Here is a 24,340-nt window from a genome sequence, read left to right as displayed (position 1 = left end):
CTCTGCACTTTGTGTGTAACCCCCCCCCCGAACTCTGCACTTTGTGTGTAACCCCCCCCCCCCCCGAACTCTGCACTCTGTGTGTAACACCCCCCCCCCCAACTCTGCACTCTGTGTGTGTAAACCCCCCCCCCCGAACTCTGCACCCTGTGTGTAAACCCCCCCCCCCGAACTCTGCACCCTGTGTGTAAACCCCCCCCCCCCGAACTCTGCACCCTGTGTGTGACACCCTGTCCCCGAACTCTGCACCCTGTGTGTGACACCCTGTCCCCGAACTCTGCACCCTGTGTGTGACACCCTGTCCCCGAACTCTGCACCCTGTGTGCGACACCCTGTCCCCGAACTCTGCACCCTGTGTGCGACACCCTGTCCCCGAACTCTGCACCCTGTGTGCGACACCCTGTCCCCGAACTCTGCACCCTGTGTGCAACACCCTGTCCCCGAACTCTGCACCCTGTGTGCAACACCCTGTCCCCGAACTCTGCACCCTGTGTGCAACACCCTGTCCCCGAACTCTGCACCCTGTGTGTGTGTTTTGTAAACCCCCCCCCCCCCCCGAACTCTGCACCCTGTGTGTAAACCCCCCCCCCCCGAACTCTGCACCCTGTGTGTAAACCCCCCCCCCCGAACTCTGCACCCTGTGTGTAAACCCCCCCCCCCGAACTCTGCACCCTGTGTGTAACACCCCTGTCCCCGAACTCTGCACCCTGTGTGTAACACCCTGTCCCCGAACTCTGCACCCTGTGTGTAACACCCTGTCCCCGAACTCTGCACCCTGTGTGTGTGTTTGTAAACCCCCCCCCCCCCCCCGAACTCTGCACCCTGTGTGTAAACCCCCCCCGAACTCTGCACCCTGTGTGTAAACCCCCCCCCTGAACTCTGCACCCTGTGTGTAAACCCCCCCCCCCGAACTCTGCACCCTGTGTGTAAACCCCCCCCCTGAACTCTGCACCCTGTGTGTGTGTTTTGTAAACCCCCCCCCCCCCCCGAACTCTGCACCCTGTGTGTAAACCCCCCCCCCCCGAACTCTGCACCCTGTGTGTAAACCCCCCCCCCCCCCGAACTCTGCACCCTGTGTGTAAACCCCCCCCCCGAACTCTGCACCCTGTGTGTAACACCCTGTCCCCGAACTCTGCACCCTGTGTGTAACACCCTGTCCCCGAACTCTGCACCCTGTGTGTAACACCCTGTCCCCGAACTCTGCACCCTGTGTGTGTGTTTGTAAACCCCCCCCCCCCCCCCCGAACTCTGCACCCTGTGTGTGTGTTTGTAAAACCCCCCCCCGAACTCTGCACCCTGTGTGTAAACCCCCCCCCCCTGAACTCTGCACCCTGTGTGTAAACCCCCCCCCCCCCCCTGAACTCTGCACCCTGTGTGTAAACCCCCCCCCTGAACTCTGCACCCTGTGTGTAAACCCCCCTCCCCCGAACTCTGCACTCTGTGTAAACCCCCCCTCCCCCGAACTCTGCACTCTGTGTAAACCCCCCCTCCCCCGAACTCTGCACTCTGTGTAAACCCCCCCTCCCCCGAACTCTGCACTCTGTGTGTAAACCCCCCCTCCCCCGAACTCTGCACTCTGTGTGTAAACCCCCCCTCCCCCGAACTCTGCACTCTGTGTGTAAACCCCCCTCCCCCGAACTCTGCACTCTGTGTGTAAACCCCCCTCCCCCGAACTCTGCACTCTGTGTGTAAAACCCCCCCTCCCCCGAACTCTTTACTCTGTGTGTAAACCCCCCCTCCCCCGAACTCTGCACTCTGTGTGTAAACCCCCCTCCCCCGAACTCTGCACCCTGTGTGTAAACCCCCCCCCGAACTCTGCACCCTGTGTGTAACACCCTGTCCCCGAACTCTGCACCCTGTGTGTAACACCCTGTCCCCGAACTCTGCACCCTGTGTGTAACACCCTGTCCCCGAACTCTGCACCCTGTGTGTGTGTTTGTAAACCCCCCCCCCCCCGAACTCTGCACCCTGTGTGTGTGTTTGTAAACCCCCCCCCCCCCCAAACTCTGCACCCTGTGTGTAAACCCCCCCCCCCCTGAACTCTGCACCCTGTGTGTAAACCCCCCCCCCCTTGTACTCTGCACCCTGTGTGTAAACCCCCCCCCTGAACTCTGCACCCTGTGTGTAAACCCCCCCCCTGAACTCTGCACCCTGTGTGTAAACCCCCCCCCCGAACTCTGCACCCTGTGTGTAAACCCCCCCTCCCCCGAACTCTGCACCCTGTGTGTAACACCCTGTCCCCGAACTCTGCACCCTGTGTGTAACACCCTGTCCCCGAACTCTGCACCCTGTGTGTAACACCCTGTCCCCGAACTCTGCACCCTGTGTGTAACACCCTGTCCCCGAACTCTGCACCCTGTGTGTGTGTTTGTAAACCCCCCCCCCCCCCCCGAACTCTGCACCCTGTGTGTAAACCCCCCCCCGAACTCTGCACCCTGTGTGTAAACCCCCCCCCTGAACTCTGCACCCTGTGTGTAAACCCCCCCCCCCGAACTCTGCACCCTGTGTGTAAACCCCCCCCCTGAACTCTGCACCCTGTGTGTAAACCCCCCCTCCCCCGAACTCTGCACTCTGTGTGTAAACCCCCCCTCCCCCGAACTCTGCACTCTGTGTGTAAACCCCCCCTCCCCCGAACTCTGCACTCTGTGTGTAAACCCCCCTCCCCCGAACTCTGCACTCTGTGTGTAAACCCCCCCTCCCCCGAACTCTTCACTCTGTGTGTAAACCCCCCCTCCCCCGAACTCTGCACTCTGTGTGTAAACCCCCCCTCCCCCGAACTCTGCACTCTGTGTGTAAACCCCCCCTCCCCCGAACTCTGCACTCTGTGTGTAAACCCCCCCTCCCCCGAACTCTGCACTCTGTGTGTAAACCCCCCCTCCCCCGAACTCTGCACTCTGTGTGTAAACCCCCCCCCCCCGAACTCTGCACTCTGTGTGTAACCCCCCCGAACTCTGCACTCTGTGTGTAACCCCCCCCCCCCCCCGAACTCTGCACTCTGTGTGTAACCCCCCCCCCCCGAACTCTGCACTCTGTGTGTAACCCCCCCCCCCGAACTCTGCACTCTGTGTGTAACCCCCCCCGAACTCTGCACTCTGTGTGTAACCCCCCCCCCCCGAACTCTGCACTCTGTGTGTAACCCCCCCGAACTCTGCACCCTGTGTGTAAACCCCCCCCCCCGAACTCTGCACCCTGTGTGTAAACCCCCCCCCCCCCCGAACTCTGCACCCTGTGTGTAAACCCCCCCCCCGAACTCTGCACCCTGTGTGTAAACCCCCCCCCCCGAACTCTGCACCCTGTGTGTAAACCCCCCCCCCCGAACTCTGCACCCTGTGTGTAAACCCCCCCCCCGAACTCTGCACCCTGTGTGTAACCCCCCCCCCTGAACCCTGCACCCTGTGTGTAAACCCCCCCCCCCCGAACTCTGCACCCTGTGTGTAACACCCTGTCCCCGAACTCTGCACCCTGTGTGTGTGTGTGTAAACCCCCCCCCGAACTGTGCACCCTGTGTGTGTGTGTGTGTGTGTGTGTGTGTGTGTGTGTGTAAACCCCCGTCCCCGAACTCTGCACCCTGTGTTTGTGTGTAAACCCCCCCCCCCGAACTCTGCACCCTGTGTGTGTGTGTGTGTGTGTGTGTGTGTAAACCCCCGTCCCCGAACTCTGCACCCTGTGTTTGTGTGTAAACCCCCCCCCCCCCCCCCGAACTCTGCACCCTGTGTGTGTGTGTGTGTGTAAACCCCCGTCCCCGAACTCTGCACCCTGTGTGTAACCCCCCCCCGAACTCTGCACTCTGCGTGTGTAAAAAAAAAATGCCCTGATTGTGGCACTACTAGCAATGCTAGTTGTGTTATCCTTGCCAGTGAAGATGGCTGAATACAGAGGAATGTATGCTTAACCACTGCAGTTCCAGAAGATTTCCCCCCCCCCCTTATGACCAGGCCATTTATTGCGATATGGCGCTGTTACGACAATTGCGTGGTCGTGCGACACTGTATGCAAATAAAATTGATGTCCCTTTTTCCCACAAATAGAACTTACTTTTGGTGCCATTTGATCACCTCTGCGGTTTTTCTTTTGTGTGACCGTAAACAAAAAAAGGCTGACCGTTCTGGAAAACAAAAAAAAATATTTTTTACTTTCTGCTATAAAACCTATCCAATGAAAAAAAAAATCAAATTGCTTCATCTATTTAGGCCAATATGTATTCTGCTATATTTTTGGGGTAAAAAAAACCCCAATAAGCATATATTGATTGGTTTGCGCAAAAGTTATAGCGTCTACAAACTATGGGATTTAGTTATGGAAAAAAATAAAAATATATGCACACACCTCACATTTTTGTAAATATTTTATTATATCTTTTCATGTGACAACATGTATAGCTTGTATAACAGTGTAAATTTGCTGTCCAGTCAAAATAACTCAACACACAACCATTAATGTCTAAACCGTTGGCAACAAAAGTGAGTACCCCCCCTAAGTGTAAATGTCCAAATTGGGCCCAATTAGCCATTTTGACCTCATGTGACTCGGTGTTACAAGGTCTCAGGTGTGAATGGGGAGCAGGTGTGTTTGAATTTGGTGTTATCGCTCTCACTCTCTCATACTGGTCACTGGAAGTTCAACATGGCTAAGAACTCTGAGGATCTGAAAAATAGAACTGTTTCTCTACATAAAGATGACCTAGGCCAGTGATGGCGAGCCTTGGCACCCTAGATGTGTTGGAACTACATTTCCCATGATGCTCAACTACACTGCAGAGTGCATGAGCATCATGGGAAATGTAGTTCCAAAACATCTAGGGTGGCAAGGTGCGCCACCACTGGCCTAGGCCATAAGAAGGTTGCCAAGACCCTGAAACTGAGCTGCAGCACGGTGGCCGAGACCATACAGCAGTTTAACAGGACAGGTTCCACTCAGAACAGGCCTCACCATGGTCGACCAAACAAGTTGAGTGCGCATGCTCAGCATCATATCCAGAGGTTGCCTTTGGGAAATGGACATATGAGTGCTGCCAGCATTGCTGCAGAGGTTGAAGGGTTGGGGAGGTCAGCCTGTCAGTGCTCAGACCATATGCTGCACACTGCAAAAAATTGGTCTGCATGGCTGTCGTCCCAAAAGGAAGCCTCTTCTAAAGATTATGCACAAGAAAGCCTGCAAACAGTTTGAAGACAAGCAGACTAATGCCCCATACACACTATCAGATTTTCTGCTGATTTTTGTCTTCAGATTTAGCAAAACCATGTAGTGCAAGGGCCTGCCTGATTGCATACAAATTGAAACTCCTAAGGTTTAACCTCATGTTATATGGTTTTGGTAAATCTGAAGATAAAAATCAGTAGAAAATCTGATAGTGTGTATGGGGCTTAAAGTGGAGTTCCAACCCAAAAAAAAAAAATTACTAATGTATTTAAAAAAAAAAAACATTTGGAGAGAAAATTTTTTTTTTTACTCACCTCTAAATGCCTGTTGCTAGGGGGTCCCTCGTAGTCTGCCTCCTTCGGTGCCTGGGCTCCTGATGTCACTTCCTTCTGCGCAGGAAGTGAGATCACCTCTCTCCCCTCCCTGTTGTCAATCATCTGGGACACGTGACCGGTCCCAGATGATTGCGGGGCCAGTGACAGAGCGCGGCTCGCGCATGCGTAGCGGGTGCCCGGCTGTGAAGCCACAGCCGGGCACCCACAGTTAGAATGCTGGCGCCGCCGAGCGGAGGGGGGGACCCACATCGCTGGACCCTGGGACAGGTAAGTGTCCAATTAAGTCAGCAGCTGCAGTATTTTTTTTTTTAAATGGGAACCCCACTTTAAGGACATGGATTACTGGAACCATGCACTGTGGTTTGAGACCAAGATAAACTTATTTGGATCAGATGGTGTCAAGTGTGTGTAGCGACAACCAGGTGAGGAGTACAAAGACAAGTGTGTCTTGCCTACAGTCAAGCATGGTGGGAGTTTCATGGTCTCGGACTGCATGAGTGCTGCCGGCACTGGGGAGCTACAGTTCATTGAGGGAACCATGAATGCCAACATGTACTGTGACATACTGACGCAGAGCATGATCCCCTCCCTTCGGAGACTGGGCTGCAGGCCAGTATTCCAACACGACAACCCCAAACACCTCCAAGATGGCCACTGCCTTGCTAAAGGAGCTGAGGATAAAGTTGATAGACTGGCCAAGCATGTCTCCAGACCTAAACCCTATTGAGCATCTGTGGGGCATCCTCAAACGGAAGGTGGAGCAGCCCAAGGTCTCTAATGTGCACCAGCTCCATGATGTCATCATGGAGGAGTGGAAGAGGACTCCAGTGGAAACCTGTGAAGCTCTGGTGAACTCCATGCCCAGGAGGATTAAGGCAGTGCTGGAAAATGATGGTGGCCACACAAAATATTGACACTTTGGGACCAATTTGGACATTTTCACTTAGGGGTGTACTCACTTTTGTTGCCAGTGGTTTAGACATTAATGGCTGTGTGTTGAGTTATTTTGAGGGGACAGCAAATTTACACTGTTATACAAGCTGTACACTCACTACTTTACATTGTAGTATATTGTCATTTCTTCAGTGTTGTCACATGAAAAGATATAACCTGTTTACAAAAATGTAAGGGGTGTACTCACTTTTGTGAGATACTGTATATATACTTTATTTTTTTCTTTTACTCGTAATGGTAGCAATCAGCGACTTATAGCAGGGCTGTGATAATGCGGCGAACAAATCGGACACCTGACACTTTTTTGGGAATACAGTAATCGGTGCTAAAAATATGCCGTCACTGTACTAATGACACTGACTGGGAAGGGGTTAACATCTAGGGTGATCAGGGGGTTAAATGTGTGGCTAACATGTTTTAGGCTACTTTCACACTGAGGCGGCCGCTGGTGGTATCTTTAGCGCCCCTTTACCGGCGCTATTCGGCCGCTAGCGGGGCAGTTTTAACCCCTGCTATCGGCCAAAAAAGGGTTCAAAGCGCCGCTTTGCCGGCGGGTTTGCAGCGCTACCCCATTGTTTTCAATGGGAAGGGGCGCTTTAGGAGCGGTAAATACAGCTCTCCAAAAATGCGGCTTGCAGGACTTTTTTGACCGCCCTGCAAGCGCACCACTCCAGTGTGAAAGCCCTCGGGGCTTTCACATTGGAGTGAATTGAGTGGCTCTTTCAAGGCGCTTTGCAGGTGCTATTTTTAGCACTTTAGCGCCTGCAAAGCACCTCATTGTGAAAGGAGCCTTACTGTGTATGTTGCTGTCAGAAGAGAGCCCTGCATTTGTTTACCTACACAGGGCTCTCTTCGGTAATGTCCGCAGGTGCTGGCGACTACTGATTGGTTTGTGCTGCAGCTGATCGTAGCACAGCTGGTGTGCGGATCACATAGGGGAGCTACCTTGTATGTACTGTATACGGTTGGCAAGTGGTTAATGAAGGGTGATAACACCCCAGAAACCTAGTTGCGGTTTCTTTATTCATAGAAATTGTCAGAGCAGTAGCGCACAGGAATGAAAACCTCTTGTGCGTTTCATGCCAACAGGCACTTAATCATAGACTTCCCTTGAATTCCAAAGTAGCCTTCCTACTCAAAGGGATAATAAAGTTTTTTTTTTTTTTTTTTTTTTTAAACACTTTCAGCAGTTGGTTTATTCACTAAAGCTTGGATATACATTATAACTTTTTTCGTTTTTGTTCAATTTCCTTTAGATTTACCTTCAGTTATATAGTGCAAGGGCCTGATTGCGATTCACTAACTGGTTATCCCTTGCCTTGACTACTGCAACTCCCTCTTCATTGGATTACCTTTACATAGACTATTCCCCCCCCCCCTTCAGTCCATCATGAATGCTGCTGCCAGACTCCTCCACTATACCAACCGTTCAGTGTTCTTCACACCTCTCTGCCAATCCCTCTATTGGCTTCCACTCACCCAATGAATAAAACTCAAAGTACTAACGACTTATAAAGCAACTCTGCACCCAGCTACATCCCTAACCTAGTCTCAAAATATCAAGTCGCTTTCTTCGGTCCTCCCAAGATCTCCTTCTCTCTAGCTCCCTTGTCACCTCCTCCCATGCTCACCTCCAGGATTTCTCCACGGCTGAAACTCCTTACCCCAATCTTTCTGGCTATCTCCTAATCTATCCATTTTTAGACGATCCCTGAAAACCCTTCTCTTTAAAGAAGTCTATCCTGCTTCTAATTAAAGTGGTTGTAAAGGCAGGTTTTTTTTATCTAGCATGGAAAAAGACACATATGTTGAAATACTTTCTTTTGATATTTGAGATGTTAAATATATCTATTTAGCGCAAAAACAACTGCCTGAAGAAGATCACTTGGGTCAAAACGTGTCGGGGCATCATCGCAACAGACATATGACACTGTATTTTTGTGTTTGCATTTCTGTATCGTGGAATGTTCTTGTTATCCCGTAACCAGAGCTTATATTTTAACTGCAACATGTTATTGCCTCTATATTTTCTTAAAGTATTTTTATACAATCCCTTTTGAATCCACCTGTACTGCTGCTTTAAAACCACTTGGAACTTTCCCATATTAATTGGCTGAGACACAGCAGCAGCACCATTGCTGTCAAAATCACCCATCAGGAGAGGGGGTGGGGCCAAACCGCCACTCTGTGTCTGAATGGATACATGGGTCTGCGGTTTGGCTCGGGCGCCCCCATAGCGAGCTGCTTGCTTTGGGGGCACTTGACAGGAAGGAGGGGCTAGGAGCGCCAAAGAGGGACCCAAGAAGACGAGAACATGGGCTGCTCTGTACAAAACCAGTACACAGGGCAGGTAAGTATGACATGTTTGTTTTAGAGAAAAAAAACAAGACTTTAATACTGTGAGTGGTGTTTTTTTGTGTGTGTTTTTATTTTTTTTTCTCCATCAGCTCACACCCCCACATCTGTTACATTTTTGTATCAATTTTTGTATCTCCACCCCCCAGCTCTCTCCATCTGTCTCCTCACGCATTACCAACTTACTAGCAGACATATCAGCCTGGATGTCACATCACTTCCTCAAACTCAACCTATCCAAAACCGAGCTCATGATATTTCCTCCCTCAGGTGCCACTTCCCCTGCTTTCCCTGTCAATATCAACGGCTCAACTATCAACCCATCTCTCCACGCCAGGGTCCTAGGTGTAATCCTGGACTCTGAACTAACCTTTCGACCCCACATTCTATCACTATCCAAAGCTTGCTGCCTCAATCTCCGCAACATCTCCAAGATACGCCCCTTCCTAACCAATGTCACCACAAAGCTTCTAATCCACTCCCTGGTCATCTCCCGCCTTGACTACTGCAACTCCCTCCTCATTGATTTACCTCTAAATAGGCTATCCCCACTTCAGTCCACCATGAACGCTGCGGCCAGGCTCATCCACCTCACAAACCACTCAGTGTCTGCTACACCCCGCTGCCACTCAATCACCGAATTAAATTCAAGATACTAACTATAACTTACAAAGCCATCCACAACCTGGCCCCCAGCTACATCTCTAACCTAGTCACAAAATACCAACCTAATCGTTCTCTTCGCTCCTCCCAAGACCTCCTGCTCTCAAACTCCCTTGTCACCTCATCCCATGCTCGCCTTCAGGACTTCTCCAGAGCCTCCCCCATCCTCTGGAATGCTCTACCCCAATCCGACCGATTTTCTCCTACTCTATCCACTTTCAGACGATCCCTGAAAACTCATCTCTTCAGAGAAGCCTATCTGGCCCCCACCTAACAACTGTACATTTATCTTCTCAATCAGCACATCACCCACAGTTATTACCTCTTGTATCTTTTGACCTTCCCTCTTAGATTGTAAGCTCTAAGGAGCAGGGCCCTCTGATTCCTACTGTATCAAAGTGTATTGTATTTGTACTGTCTACCCTCAAGTTGTAAAGCGCTACGTAAACTGTTGGCGCTATATAAATCCTGTATAATAATAATAATAATTGACCCCCCCTCTTAGATTGGAAGCTTTAATGGACAGGGCCCTTTGTTTCCTCTTGTACCAAATTGTATTGTAACTGTAATGTCTGCTTTCATTTTGTAAAACGCTGCGCCCACTGTTGGTGCTATATAAATTCTGCATAATAACAATACAATTGTTTCGGTTAGGTTTGCAATTTTTTTTATGTCACAAGGTATTTGTACAGTGGTTTTCAAACACAATTTTTTAAAACAACACCTAACCCAATTTGTCAATAAAATATAAAAGATGACGTTACATTGAGTAAATTGATACCAATCTTGTAATGCTTTCAAATTGCACGTGCCCGTGCAACGGTGACAAATTACGTACATTTTACTAGCCATAGGCGAAGCTTTAAAAGCCTTTACAGGTTACCACTTTAGATTTACACAGGAGGCCTAGTAGAATTTCTGCCCATGATGATTTACTTTTAATTTATATATTTTTTACACTGTTGCGTTTTTTTTTTTTTTTTTACTTATTTTTATAAATCATGTGACAGGTACTCTTTATGGAAAGATCCCTCCTCTACCCTTAAAAGCATTTGATCACACCAAGATCTGTGAGATCAAATGCTTTTAATTTTTGAAAATGGCGCCTTTTACATCCGGGTAAATTGGAAGTGATGTAATCGCTTCCGGGTCACTGTATCATAGAGCCGAATAAAGCCATTCCGGTCTTTGCTTGGCTTTATGCTCAGCTGACGGAAACGCTGGTTGGTTGATTATGAATCCTGGTAAAGGGGGGGGGGGGGTGGATGTCCCCTCCCGCTGCTTGTAAAAGCATTCCAGCAGTTAGTTGGCCATTAGGATTGCTTTTACAAGAGAGCCAACCACCAACTCTTAAAAAGATAAAACGGTACTGGAATGGTGTACAGGTATGTCACTGGTCGGCAATGGTTAAATCAGAAGAATGCATTAAGGTGAAAAAACCTTTTGACTTTAGAATCGCATTAATTCAAAAATTAACAATCAAGGGCTACAGCTTCATCTGACGGACAAGACATTAAAACCATACAAACGATATTGTCTCTTGCATTCACTACGTCGGGCAGGTTGGTACTATTTTTTTTTTTTTTTTTCTCCTGAATTTGGTATTGGACAACTGCAGATCAAGTGCACCTGTCAGTAAACTGAGAATGATTTCAGAAGTGACAAAAACTGTTTAACTTTTTATCTTACAGATGATTACACCACCATTCTTGTAAACCATTTGGAGCAAAAAAAGAAATGGATAAAGTGCCAGAGTTATATGAAATCTTCAAAGGAGAGGTAAGCATATTTAAGTTACCAAGATAATTAGTCCATTTTTTTTTTTTTTAAATACCAAACATGTCCTAGGCTCTTGTGCCAAGGCTCTTGCGCACATTGCTGGATCGCGATGGGGCTCAGGTAAGTATTAAGGGGAGCTGCTACACAAAGAAGGTAAAAAAAATCTTGAGCCTTTAGAACCACTTTAAATTGTATGTAAACCCAAAATGTAATATATTGCAGAAGAAAGTTTTGGTTCCGATTAATGGTGAAGCACCCTATTGGATAGGCACCACATCCCTGAAAATGGTTATAAATGGCAAGGAGAATGAAGGGATTTTAACGGTGCAGATAGACTGGACAAAAAGAATTATAAAAAACTAATTTTTAAAAATAATTAAAAATTCGTTTTTTATAATTCTTTTTGTCCAGTCTATCTGCACCGTTAAAATCCCTTCATTCTCCTTGCTATTTGTAATATATTGCAGATTACTAGTGATTGGTGTGGTGGCTGCATTAGTTTAGTTTATTCAAGCATTTTTAGTTTTTGCTTGTGGTGGGTTTTTTTTTTTTTTTTTTCTTCTTCCTTAGTAATCCTGCAAATAACATGCCATGTCCCTGGATGGCTACATCACTCTTCCACTGTACCTATGGAAGTAGCCATCCCTATATCTCTTTCACTCTATTACATGAGGGGGCCAGGGCATTTGGTAGATTACTAAAGATGGTTAAGGAAGGAAATTCATCTTCAGTGCAATCCCCATATGTGGCAAGGAAACTGTATTTCTGTCGCTCAACTGGTATTTTTTGTATTTGCTGAAAATGTTGTTGGCATGCAAAAAAAAAAGAAAAAAAAAGCTAATGCAACTACCACATCCAAGCACTGAGCTGCAATATATTGCATTGTTCTTGGGTTTAATTCTCCTTTTAAGTAGGACTGTTCAACCTCTTATGTGCTTTGAACCTGCATAGTCGTGCTGCATCCAAGAAGCTAGGACAAAGTCATTTAAAGTACTTATTGTGCACCCTGACTTGGGATTTTTTTTTTTTTTATAGCTACAATGATTGTGCATACATCATAAGGCATCTTTTTTGGTATTGTGGCTAAGGGAGCATTCACTACATCATAGCTACCCCACAGTTAGCGCATTACCTTTTAATGCAATTGTACACTGCGAGATGAAGGGGGGGGGGGGCTATAAAGGGTTTTGGGTCAAGTGTGTGTATACTGTATGTTTGTCAATAAAAGTGGTGGCCGAAATATATATTATACTCTTTTGTGGCAAAAAAAGTTTCCCAGGAACGCGCACCAACCAAAAAGCCCCTCTAATATGTTTAGTGGCCTCCATGATTGAGCCCTACACAGGTGAAACAAGTTAGAGGGGGCATTCCTGATGGGTGGAGAGCCAGCTGAAGCCACTTTGTCTTGGGAATCACTTGTAACATTTAATACAGGCTACATATGACACTATATAGGGGGATTTACCAAAACTGGTGCACACAGAATCTGATGCAGCTGTTTATGGTAACTACTCAGCTTCTTGGTTCAATTGTCAGTCTTAATTGAACAAGCTGAGGTAAGAAGCTGATTACTATGTACAGCAGCACCAGATTCTGTGTGTACTAGTTTTAGAAAATCTCCCCGTATGGGTTTTTTAACGAGAGCACAAGTTTTAGAGACTCTGCTTTTGAATGAAACACTGGCCATAGCTGATGGGAGTGTGATGGAATGATATGCACCACTACCTTGACTCCATCCCATATGTTTGTGTAAATTTAGCTTGCGTTGTTGAGCTCTATAAGAAAACTTTTTCTTTTTTTTCTTTCTTCTTTTTTTAGCAGGGGATTTGTGAAAAATTGTAAAACATGTAAATGGGAATCTGAAGCTTCACCTGATGGCCGAATATAAAAAAATAATAATTTTTGTATGCAATATTTCATATTTATAGTATGTTAAGAGTATGTAGTTAAACCAATCTCTTCTCTGTAGGTTGCAAATGTCACAGATTATGGAGCATTTATTAAAATTCCAGGTTGCACAAAGCAAGGTGAGGCCCACTGCTGAGAAAGCCTTTTTAATGCATAAATATGTACAAATAAAATAATTTTTTTTTCTTGCTCACTTACCAGGGCTTGTCCACAGAACACACATGTCATCTTCTCATGTTGACCGTCCTTCAGAAGTAGTAGACGTTGGTGAGAAAGTGTGGGTGAAGGTTATTGGTAACGAGGTATTACATTTAAATTTTTTGCATGCAAAGTTCATTCTCTGTTACTATAAATATTCATGGCCTCACAAAATTGACAAAAATAAACAAGCATATAGTTTATATAATGACAGGACGGGCTGATGGCCTGCTAAAATGTTTGCCGGCTGAGCTTTTAAACCTTCAGACCTGACTACAGAAAAAAAATAAAAAATTGTATATATTTATATTATGATATATAATGTGTGTGTGTGTGTGTGTGTGTGTGTGTGTGTGTGTGTGTATATATATATATATATATATATATATATATATATATATATATATATATATATATATATATATATATATATATATATATATATATATATATTATGGGATCGAAAGTTTGGGCACTCCAGGTAAAAATGTGTATTAATGTGCTCAAATTACAGATTAGATATTCTTATATGTCAAAAAAAAGTTAGATTTTATTTCCATCATTTACACTTTCAAAATTACAGAAAACAAAAAAATGGCATCTGCAAAAGTATGGGCACCCTGCAGAATTTATAGCATGCACTGCCCCTTTGCAAAGCTAAGACCTGCCAGTGTCATGGCTTGTTCTCAATCATCGTCTGGGAAGACCAGGTGATGTCAATCTCAAAGGTTTTAAATGGCCAGACTCATCTGACCTTGTCCCAACAATCCACACCATGGGTTCTTCTAAGCAGTTGTCTAGAAAACTGAAACTGAAAATAGTTGACGCTTACAAAGCTGGAGAAGGTTATAAGAAGATAGCAAAGCGTTTTCAGATGTCATTATCCTCTGTTCGCAATGTAATTAAGAAACGGCAGTCATCAGGAACAGTGGAAGTTAAAGCAAGATCTGGAAGACCAAGAAAAATATTAGACAGAACAGCTCGCAGGATTGTGAGAAAAGCAATTCAAAACCCATGTTTGACTGCACGGTCCCTCCAGAAAGATCTGGCAGACACTGGAGTTGTGGTACACTATTCCACTATAAAGAGATACTTGTACAAATATGGTCTTCATGGAAGAGTCCTCAGAAGAAATCCTCTTCTACGTCCTCACCACAAAAATCAGCGTTTGTTTATAGACAAGCCTGAGGCATTTTGGAAACAAGTTCTGTGGACCGATGAGGTTAACCACTTCAGCCCCGGAAGGATTTACCCCCTTCCTGACCAGAGCACTTTTTACAATTTGGCACTGCGTCGCTTTAACTGCTAATTGCGCGGTCATGCAATGCTGTAACCAAACGAAATTTGCGTCCTTTTCTTCCCACAAATAGAGCTTTCTTTTGATGGTATTTGATCACCTCTGCCGTTTTTTATTTTTTGCGCTATACACGGAAAAAGACCGAAAATTTTGAAAAAAAATGATATTTTCTACTTTTTGTTCTAAAAAAAATCCAATAAACTCAATTTTAGTCATACATTTAGGCCAAAATGTATTTGGCCACATGTCTTTGGTAAAAAAAATGTCAATAAGTGTATATTTATTGGTTTGCGCAAAAGTTATAGCGCCTACAAACTAGGGTACATTTTCTGGAATTTACAGTCTTTAATTTATGACTGCCTATGTCATTTCTTGAGGTGCTAAAATGACAGGGCAGTACAAAACCCCCACAAATGACCCCATTTTGGAAAGTAGACACCCCAAGGAAATTGCTGAGAGGCATGTTGAGCCCATTGAATATTCATTTTTTTTGTCCCAAGTGATTGAATAATGAAAAAAAAAAAAAAAAAAATTACAAAAAGTTGTCACTAAATGATATATTGCTCACACAGGCCATGGGCCTATGTGGAATTGCACCCCAAAATACATTTAGCTGCTTCTCCTGAGTATGGGGATACCACATGTGTGGGACTTTTTGGGAGCCTAGCCGCATACGGGGCCCCGAAAACCAATCACTGCCTTCAGGATTTCTAAGGGCGTACATTTTTGATTTTACTCCTCACTACCTATCACAGTTTTGAAGGCCATAAAATGCCCAGATGGCACAAACCCCCCCCAAATGACCCCATTTTGGAAAGTAGACACCCCAAGCTATTTGCTGAGAGGCATGTTGAGTCCATGGAATATTTTATATTTTGACACAAGTTGCGGGAAAGTGACTATTTATTTATTTATTTTTTTTTGCACAAAGTTGTCACTAAATGATATATTGCTCACACAGGTCATGGGCATATGTGGAATTGCACCCCAAAATACATTCTGCTGCTTCTCTTGAGTACGGGGATACCACATGTGTGGGACTTTTTAGGAGCCTAGCCGCGTACGGGACCCCGAAAACCAATCACCGCCTTCAGGATTTCTAAGGGTGTACATTTTTGATTTCACTCTTCACTGCCTATCACAGTTTCGGAGGCCATGGAATGCCCAGGTAGCACAAAACCCCCCCAAATGACCCCATTTTGAAAAGTAGACACCCCAAGCTATTTGCTGAGAGGCATGGTGAGTATTTTGCAGCTCTCATTTGTTTTTGAAAATGAAGAAAGACAAAAAAAAAAATTTTTTTTTTCTTTTTTTAATTTTCAAAACTTTGTGACAAAAAGTGAGGTCTGCAAAATACTCACTATACCTCTCAGCAAATAGCTTGGGGTGTCTACTTTCCAAAATGGGGTCATTTGGGGGGGGTTTGTGCCACCTGGGCATTCCATGGCCTCCGAGACTGTGATAGGCAGTGAAGAGTGAAATCAAAAATTTACGCCCTTAGAAAGCCTGAAGGCGGTGCTTGGTTTTCGGGGTCCCGTACGTGGCTAGGCTCCCAAAAAGTCTCACACATGTGGTATCCCCGTACTCAGGAGAAGCAACAGAATGTATTTTGGGGTGTAATTTCACATATTCCCATGGCATGTTTGAGCAATATATCATTTAGTGACAACTTTGTGCAAAAAAAAAAAAAAATAATAATAATTTGTCTCTTTCCCGCAACTTGTGTCACAATATAAAATATTCCATGGACTCGACATGCCTCTCAGCAAATAGCTTGGGGTGTCTACTTTCCAAAATGGGGTCATTTGGGGGGGGTTGAACTGTCCTGGCATTTTATGCACAACATTTAGAAGCTTATGTCACACATCACCCACTCTTCTAACCACTTGAAGACAAAGCCCTTTCTGACACTTTTTGATTACATGAAAAAATTATTTTTTTTTGCAAGAAAATTACTTTGAACCCCCACACATTATATATTTTTTTAAAGCAAATGCCCTACAGATTAAAATGGTGGGTGTTTCATTTTTTTTTTTCACACAGTATTTGCGCAGCGATTTTTCAAACGCATTTTTTGGGGAAAAAACACACTTTTTTACATTTTAATGCACTAAAACACACTATATTGCCCAAATGTTTGATGAAATAAAAAAGATGATCTTAGGCCGAGTACATGGATACCAAACATGACATGCTTTACAACTGCGCACAAACGTGCAGTGACAACAAAATAAATACATTTTTAAAAGCCTTTAAAAGCCTTTACAGGTTACCACTTTAGATTTACAGAGGAGGTCTACTGCTAAAATTACTGCCCTCGATCTGACCGTCGCGGTGATACCTCACATGCATGGTGCAATTGCTGTTTACATTTGACGCCAGACCGACGCTTGCGTTCGCCTTAGCGCGAGAGCAGGGGGGACAGGGGTGCTTTTTTTTTTTTTTTTTTTTCTTTATTATTTTTTTGCTTTTTTATCTTATTTTAAAACTGTTCCTTTCATTTTTTTTTTTTTTTTTTTTTTTTTTTTTTTAATCATTTTTATTGTTATCTCAGGGAATGTAAATATCCCCTATGATAGCAATAGGTAGTGACAGGTACTCTTTTTTGAAAAAATTGGGGTCTATTAGACCCTAGATTTCTCCTCTGCCCTCAAAGCATCTGACCACACCAAGATCGGTGTGATAAAATGCTTCCCCAATTTCCCAATGGCGCTATTTACATCCGGCGAAATCTAAGTCATAAAATGCTCGTAGCTTCCGGTTTCTTAGGCCATAGAGATGTTTGGAGCCACTCTGGTCTCTGATCAGGTCTATGGTCAGCTGGCTGAATCACCGGCTGCATTCTCAGGTTCCCTGTTGAGACAGGAGAGCCAGAGAAAAACACGGAAGACGGTGGGGGGGGGGGGGCATTCTCTCCCACTGCTTGTAAAAGCAGTCTAGAGGCTAATTAGCCACTAGGATTGCTTCTACATCAAAGCCGACCGCTGGCTGAAAAGAATGATACCAAGATGATACCTAAACCTGCAAGCATCATTCTGGTATAACCACTCAAAGTCGTGAATGCTGTACTCAGACAAAAATATGGTTAACAATAAAGCACAGTAAACGGTAAAGTATAAAAAATTGCAGACCTGAAAAGCAAACATGATAAAACATAATAACAATAAAACATTGCAGAATAGAATACAGTAAAAAAGAGCAGAACAATAGAGAGAATAGAGAGAGAGAGAGAATAGAGAGAGAACAATAAAACGACATCTATTATTTTTTATTTTATATTTTTGTTTGTGTTTTTTTTTTTTTTTTTTTTTTTTTTTTTTTTTTTTTTACACTTTTTTTGTAACTGTAACTTTTATAACTGTAACCGGTTCCAGGTTCGGGTCTCTCAAAATGCGATGGCATCTTGGGAGACCCTGTGAAAGTGTGTCCTAGTCTGTGCAATGCTGTACCCTACGCTAATACTCAGCTAGTGAATGGTAGCGTTCAAAACATTCACCAATGCAAAGACCAGGATTGTCAGGACAGGAGGGACAATAATAGTGGGTGTCACGCCTATATCCGCGCTTGCTGCAGACACAACATCTTTTTGGGGGGGGTTCGTTGGGTAGGGGTACTCGGGAGGACATAAAAATGCCTCTCATGCAGCCGACTGCATTTGGTTGGGGATGTGAATGGGGGAAGTACGGGCGCTGCAGAAGTGGTGGGTTCCCAATTAGGATTGGCGAATGCAGCAGGAAGGGCATTATGGGCATGACGGGCCTGTGTTTGTCTTCTTGGTGGCAGCGGGACACTATTTGTGCTTGCCACCTCACCAGCTTGAACTGCACTTATGGGACTCGCCACGTCACCAAGTGTTACTGCAGTGCTGGTTTGACTACGACCGGGGTGTACTAGGCCGCTGGCGCTTGCCAGTTCACCAAAACGCTACCAAAAAAACTGTTAACGATCGCAGGGATCAGGCCTGACTCTGCGAACGCTGCAGTTATGCATTTAGTGTTTTGTAAGTGACAGTGATCGATCGATACTGCACTTGGGTGGGCTGGGCTGGTCCGGGCGGAGGGGCAAAACGCAGGTGCTAGCAGGTATCTGGGCTGATCCCGCTAACACTGCGTTTTTGGGAACCCTAAACTGCTGGGGACGCCAGTATAGATCTGATCGGATCAGATATTGATCAGTTCAGATACTATACCACTAAGGGAGGTGTACGGTGCGTGGGTGTTAGCGGTACTGGCACTAACCTGACGCTGCCTGGGGCTGGTGCTTGCCATTTCACCAAAATGCTACCAAAAAAACTGTTAGCGATCGCAGGGATCAGGCCTGACTCTGCGAACGCTGCAGTTATGCGTTTAGTGTTTTGAAAGTGACAGTGATCGATCGATACTGCACTTGGGTGGGCTGGGCCGAGCTGGGCGGAGGGGCAAAACGCAGGTGCTAGCAGGTATCTGGGCTGATCCCGCTAACACTGTTTTTGGGAACCCTAAACTGCTGGGGACGCCAGTATAGATCTGATCGGATCAGATATTGATGCGATCAGATACTATACCACTAAGGGAGGCGTATGCTGCGTGCGTGGGTGTTAGCAGTACTGGCGCTAATCTGACGCTGCCTGGGGCGACGCATATCACTGCCGGGCGATCAGGGGGCTAAATCTTTATTCGGTAATAAACGGCGGGTTCCCTGACACTATAAAAAATAAACAAACTAACCAGCGTCACCCGTAACGGTTATACAGTGATCAGTGGTGAAAGGGTTAACTAGGGGGCAATCAAGGGGTTAAAACATTTATTAGATAGTATATGGGGGTCCCTGTCGCTATAAAACTCTGACGGCGAACCTAAATATTTACGTCCCTAACTAGCATCACCAGCGACACTAATACAGCGATCAGAAAAATGATCGCTTAGCGACACTGGTGACAGGGGGTGATCAAGGGGTTAAAACTTTATTAGGGGGGGTTAGGGGGGTACCCTAGACCTACAGGGGGCCTAACACTCACTGCCCTGACACTGTAACTGTCACAAACTGACACCAATACAGTAATCAGAAAAAAAAAAAAAAAAAAACTGCTGGTGTCAGTTTGTGACGGGGGGGGGGGGGGGTGATTGGGGGGGGATCGGGGGGCGATCGGGGGGGGGGATCGGGGTGTTTAGTGTGCCTGGCATGTTCTACTGTGTGTGTAGTGTTGGTGCACTTACATTGCAGTCTTCTCTCCTCGGCCCGGAACGGAAAATACCGAGCCGAGGAGAGATGACATCATTTCCTCTGCCTCTGTGTACAATACAGAGGCAGGGAAATGATCCCATTGGCTGAGAGCGATCGCGAGGGGGGGGCCACGAATGGATGGCCTCCCCCTCACCTCCGATCGCCGGGGGAGATTTGCCGACCGCCGCAGGCACCGGGGGGGGGTCCGATCGGACCCCCCACCCGCGGGCAGGCAAGGACGTACATATACGTCCTTTTGCCTGCCCGTGCCGCTCTGACGACGTATATAGTCGTGCGGCGGTCGGCAAGTGGTTAAAATAGAACTTTTTGGCCGGAATGAGCAAAGGTACGTTTGGAGAAGAAAGGGCACAGAATTTAATGAAAAGAACCTCTGTCCAACTGTTAAGCATGGGGGTGGATCAATCATGCTTTGGAGTTGTATTGCAGCCAGTGGCACAGGGAACATTTCACGAGTAGAAGGAAAAATGGATTCAATAAAATTTCAGCAAATTTTGGATGGTAACTTGATGCCATCTGTGAAAAAGCTGAAGGTAAAGAGAGGATGGCTTCTACAAATGGATAATGATCTTAAACACACCTCAAAATCCATGGGGGATTACATCAAGAGGCGTAAACTGAAGGTTTTGCCATGGTCTTCACAATCTCCTAACCTCAACATTATTGAAAATCTATGGATAGACCTTTAAAAGAGCAGTGCGTGACAGACAGCCCAGAAATCTCAAAGAACTGGAAGACTTTTGTAAGGAAGAATGGGCAAAGATACCTGATGTGTGTATATGTATGTATGTATGTGTGTGTATATATATATATATATATATATATATATATATATATATATATATATATATATATATATATATATATATATATATATATATATATATATATATATATATATATATATATATATATATATATATATATATATATATATATATATATGAGAGAGAGTCAGGTCCATAAATATTGGGACATTTGACACAATTCTAATCTTTTTGGCTCTATACACCACCACGAGGTATTTGAAATGAAACAAACAAGGTGTGCTTTAATTTGAGGGTAACAACTGTGGTGGATGACTGAAGAATTCTTTCCCTGGTGAAGAAAACAGCCTTCACAACAGTTGGCTAGATCAAGAACACTCTCTCCAGGAGGTAGGTGTATGTGTGTCAAAGTCAACAATCAAGAGAAGACTTCACCAGAGTGAATACAGAGGTTTCGCCACAAGATGTAAACCCATTGGTGAGCCTCAAAAACAGGAAGGCCAGATTAGAGTTTGCCAAACAACATCTAAAAAAGCCTTCAGTTCTGGAACAACATCCTATGGACAGATGAGACCAAGATCAACTTGTACCAGAGTGATGGGAAGAGAAGAGTATGGAGAAGGAAAGGAACTGCTCATGATCCAAAGCATACCACCTCATCAGTGAAGCATGGTGGTGGTAGTGTCATGGTGTGGGCATGTGTGGCAGCCAATGGAACTGGTTCTCTTGTATGTATTGTGTGACTGCTGACAAAAGCAGCAGGATGAATTCTGGAGTGTTTCGGGCAATATCTGCTCATATTCAGCAAAATGCTTCAGAACTCATCGGACGGCGCTTTACAGTGCAGATGGACAATGACCCGAAGCATACTGCGAAAGCAACCAAAGAGTTTTTTAGGGGAAAGAAGTGGAATATTATGTAATGGCCAAGTCAATCACCAGACCTGAATCTGATTGAGCATGTATTTCACTTGCTGAAGGGAAAATGCCCCAAGAACAAGCAGGAACTGAAGTTGGTTGCAGTAGAGGCCTGGCAGAGCATCACCAGGGATGAAACCCAGCGTTTGGTGATGTCTATGTGTTCCAGACTTCAGGCTGTAATTGACTGCAAAGGGTTTGAAACCAAGTATTAAAAAGTGAAAGTTTGATGGATGATTGTTAATCTGTCCCATTACTTTTGGTCACCTTTTAAAAAGTGGGAGGCACATATACAAACTGTTGTAATTCCTACACCGTTCACCTGATTTGGATGTAAATATCCTCAAATTAAAGCTGAAAGTATACAGTTAAAGCACATCATTTGTTTCATTTCAAATCCATTGTGGTGGTGTATAGAGCCAAAAAGATTAGAATTGTGTTGCTGTCCCAATATTTATGGACCTATATATATATATATATATATATATATATATATATATATATATGTTTGTGTGTGTATATATATATATTTGTGTGTGTATATGTGTATATATATATATATATATATATATATATATATATATATATATATATATATATATATATATATATATATATATATATATATATATATATTTATATATATTAATTATAATATATTTTGTTTGTATGTTTAAATGTAAGCTACCAGAGTGTATCTGTGTATTCTAACCGGAATAGGTTTAGATCAGTCTCTCTCTGAAGTTCATTCTTTGTCTTTTTTCATTAAAACTAAGCACTTTCCAAAATTTACCTTTTTGGCATTTTTAGCAAAGTGACTAAGTAAGAATCTCTCAATATGTCCCTGGAAGGGTGATTTAGCTCCACCTTTGGCACAATTATAATGTTTTCTGCTTGGCTTTTTTTTAATGGAAAATCTTTTGCAGAGTTGGTAGAATGGAAATGCTGTAGTACTCATGTCAGGGTTATATGGAATTGTTTATCCATCCAGCGTAATGTGTTTGTGTCAGTGTGGCAGTGTTTTTGAGCATGTGTCAAAATGGTATGTATATTTGCTCTAAGCACTACATTTAACCACTTCAATACCAGGCACTTAGACACCTTCCCGCCCAGCCCAATTTTCACCTTTCAGCGCTGTTGCAATTTGAATGACAATTGCGCGATCATGCTACACTGTACCCAAACAAATTTTTTATCATTTTGTTCCCACAAATAGAGCTTTCTTTTGGTGGTATTTGATCACCTCTGCGGTTTTTATTTTTTGCGCAACAAATAAAAGACCGAAAATTTCGAAAAAGAACAAGTTTTTCTTTGTTTCTGTTAAATTTTTTTGTAAATAAGTACGCTTTCTCCTTCAATAATGGGCACTGATGGGCACTGATGAGGTGGCACCAATGAGGTGGCACTGATGAGGTGGCACTAACGGGCACTAATGGGCACTGATAGGCGGCACTGATGGGCACTGATAGGTGGCACTGGTATGCAGCACTGATGGGCACTCATAGGTGGCACCGATGGGCACACATAGGCGGCACTGATGGGCACTCGTAGGTGGCATTGACTGGTATATATGGGTGGCACTGATGGGTACTTATGTGTGGCACTGATGTGTGGCACTGATGGGCACCGATGGGCACTGACAGGTGGCACCGATGGGCACTGACAGGTGGCACCGATGGGCACTGACAGGTGGCACCGAAAAAAGCATTGCTGGGCAGATCTGGGCATTGCTGGGCAGATCATGGATATAATGGTGCCAATCAGTGCCCATTTGTGGGCACTGATTGCCACAGATTGGGCACATGTGGATGGCCATGGGGTACATACCTGGCCATCCACGTTGCCCCTTCCCTGGTGGTCCTAGTGGCATCCCTGGTAGTCCAGTGGGGTGATCTGAGGGGGGGCTGCGCTGATAAACAATCAGCGCAGACCCCCCCCTGCCAGGAGAGCCGCCGATCGGCTCTCCTCTACTTGCGTCTGTCAGACGCGAGTGAGGAAGAGCCGATCAACGGCTCTTCCTATTGACAGCGCGATCAGCCGTGATTGGACACGGCTGATCACGTGGTAAAGAGCCTCCGCCGGAGGCTTTTTACCAAGATCAGTGTAGCGGTGTGTCAGACTGACACACCGCTCCACCGATCGCCGCGATGCGCGCCCCCGGGGGCGCGCTGCGGCATGTTATCCTGCTGGACGTCATATGACGTCCAGTCAGGATAACACAACCACTTCCCGGACGTCAATCCGCTATAGGGCGGGCGGGAAGTGGTTAAGTGCTTCGTATCTACTGTACAAGGATAATCTAATGAATTTCATAAAGGACACACTTTTTTTTTTTTTATGGTGAGGAGACGGTAAGGTTCCCCAAACCTTTTAAACAAAAAGGGCCAGTTCACTGTCCTTCAGAGACTTTAGGGTGGCCAGTCTGTGGTCAAAAAAAAAAACCCACATAGTGCCTGTGGTCTGTAGAAGGAGGAATTGCGCCCCATCGTTGGTGGCAGTGGAAGGAGCACCCATCATTCTCGTCAGTGAAAGAAAAACAGTCTTACAGGTAACTCTGTTTCCAGTAGTCTTCCAGGGCAGCCCTTGAGAGATGGAGTTCCTCCCTCCAAACAGGAAACAAGTTGCCAATTAGTCTTTAAGTCCCTCAGGTCCCTGGTCAGTCATCCAAGAGAACCGAAGGCCAGAATCTGAAAGATATAAAAACACAGCACAACCTCACAAGGTTAAACATTAGGGTGTAATCGTGCTGCCCAGGAAGACTACTGGAAACAGAGTGACCGGTAAGTCTAACTCAGTTTTTCCCCCAGT

At 45.2% G+C, this 24,340-nt stretch overlaps 1 protein-coding gene across 4 annotated transcripts in view; it reads left to right on the top strand.

Moving 5' to 3' along the window:
- The window catches only part of ZCCHC17 (zinc finger CCHC-type containing 17), a 67,281-nt gene that overhangs the window by 556 nt on the left and 42,385 nt on the right, over window positions 1–24,340 (top strand). For 3 of the 4 annotated variants that reach the window (XM_073616236.1, XM_073616234.1, XM_073616235.1), the window contains exons 2-4: window positions 11,138–11,225; window positions 13,195–13,252; window positions 13,335–13,435. In XM_073616236.1, coding sequence (XP_073472337.1) covers window positions 11,184–11,225; window positions 13,195–13,252; window positions 13,335–13,435 — 201 coding nt within the window. In that variant the 5' untranslated portion in view covers window positions 11,138–11,183. The remainder of the gene's footprint in view (window positions 1–11,137; window positions 11,226–13,194; window positions 13,253–13,334; window positions 13,436–24,340) is intronic. The other variant, XM_073616237.1, reaches the window with a different exon arrangement.

Source organism: Aquarana catesbeiana, linkage group LG02 (assembly GCF_042186555.1).
Source record: "Aquarana catesbeiana isolate 2022-GZ linkage group LG02, ASM4218655v1, whole genome shotgun sequence".
Lineage (NCBI taxonomy): Eukaryota > Metazoa > Chordata > Amphibia > Anura > Ranidae > Aquarana > Aquarana catesbeiana.
Note: the sequence above shows the minus strand (reverse complement) of the source record. Positions and strands in the feature narration are given on the sequence as shown.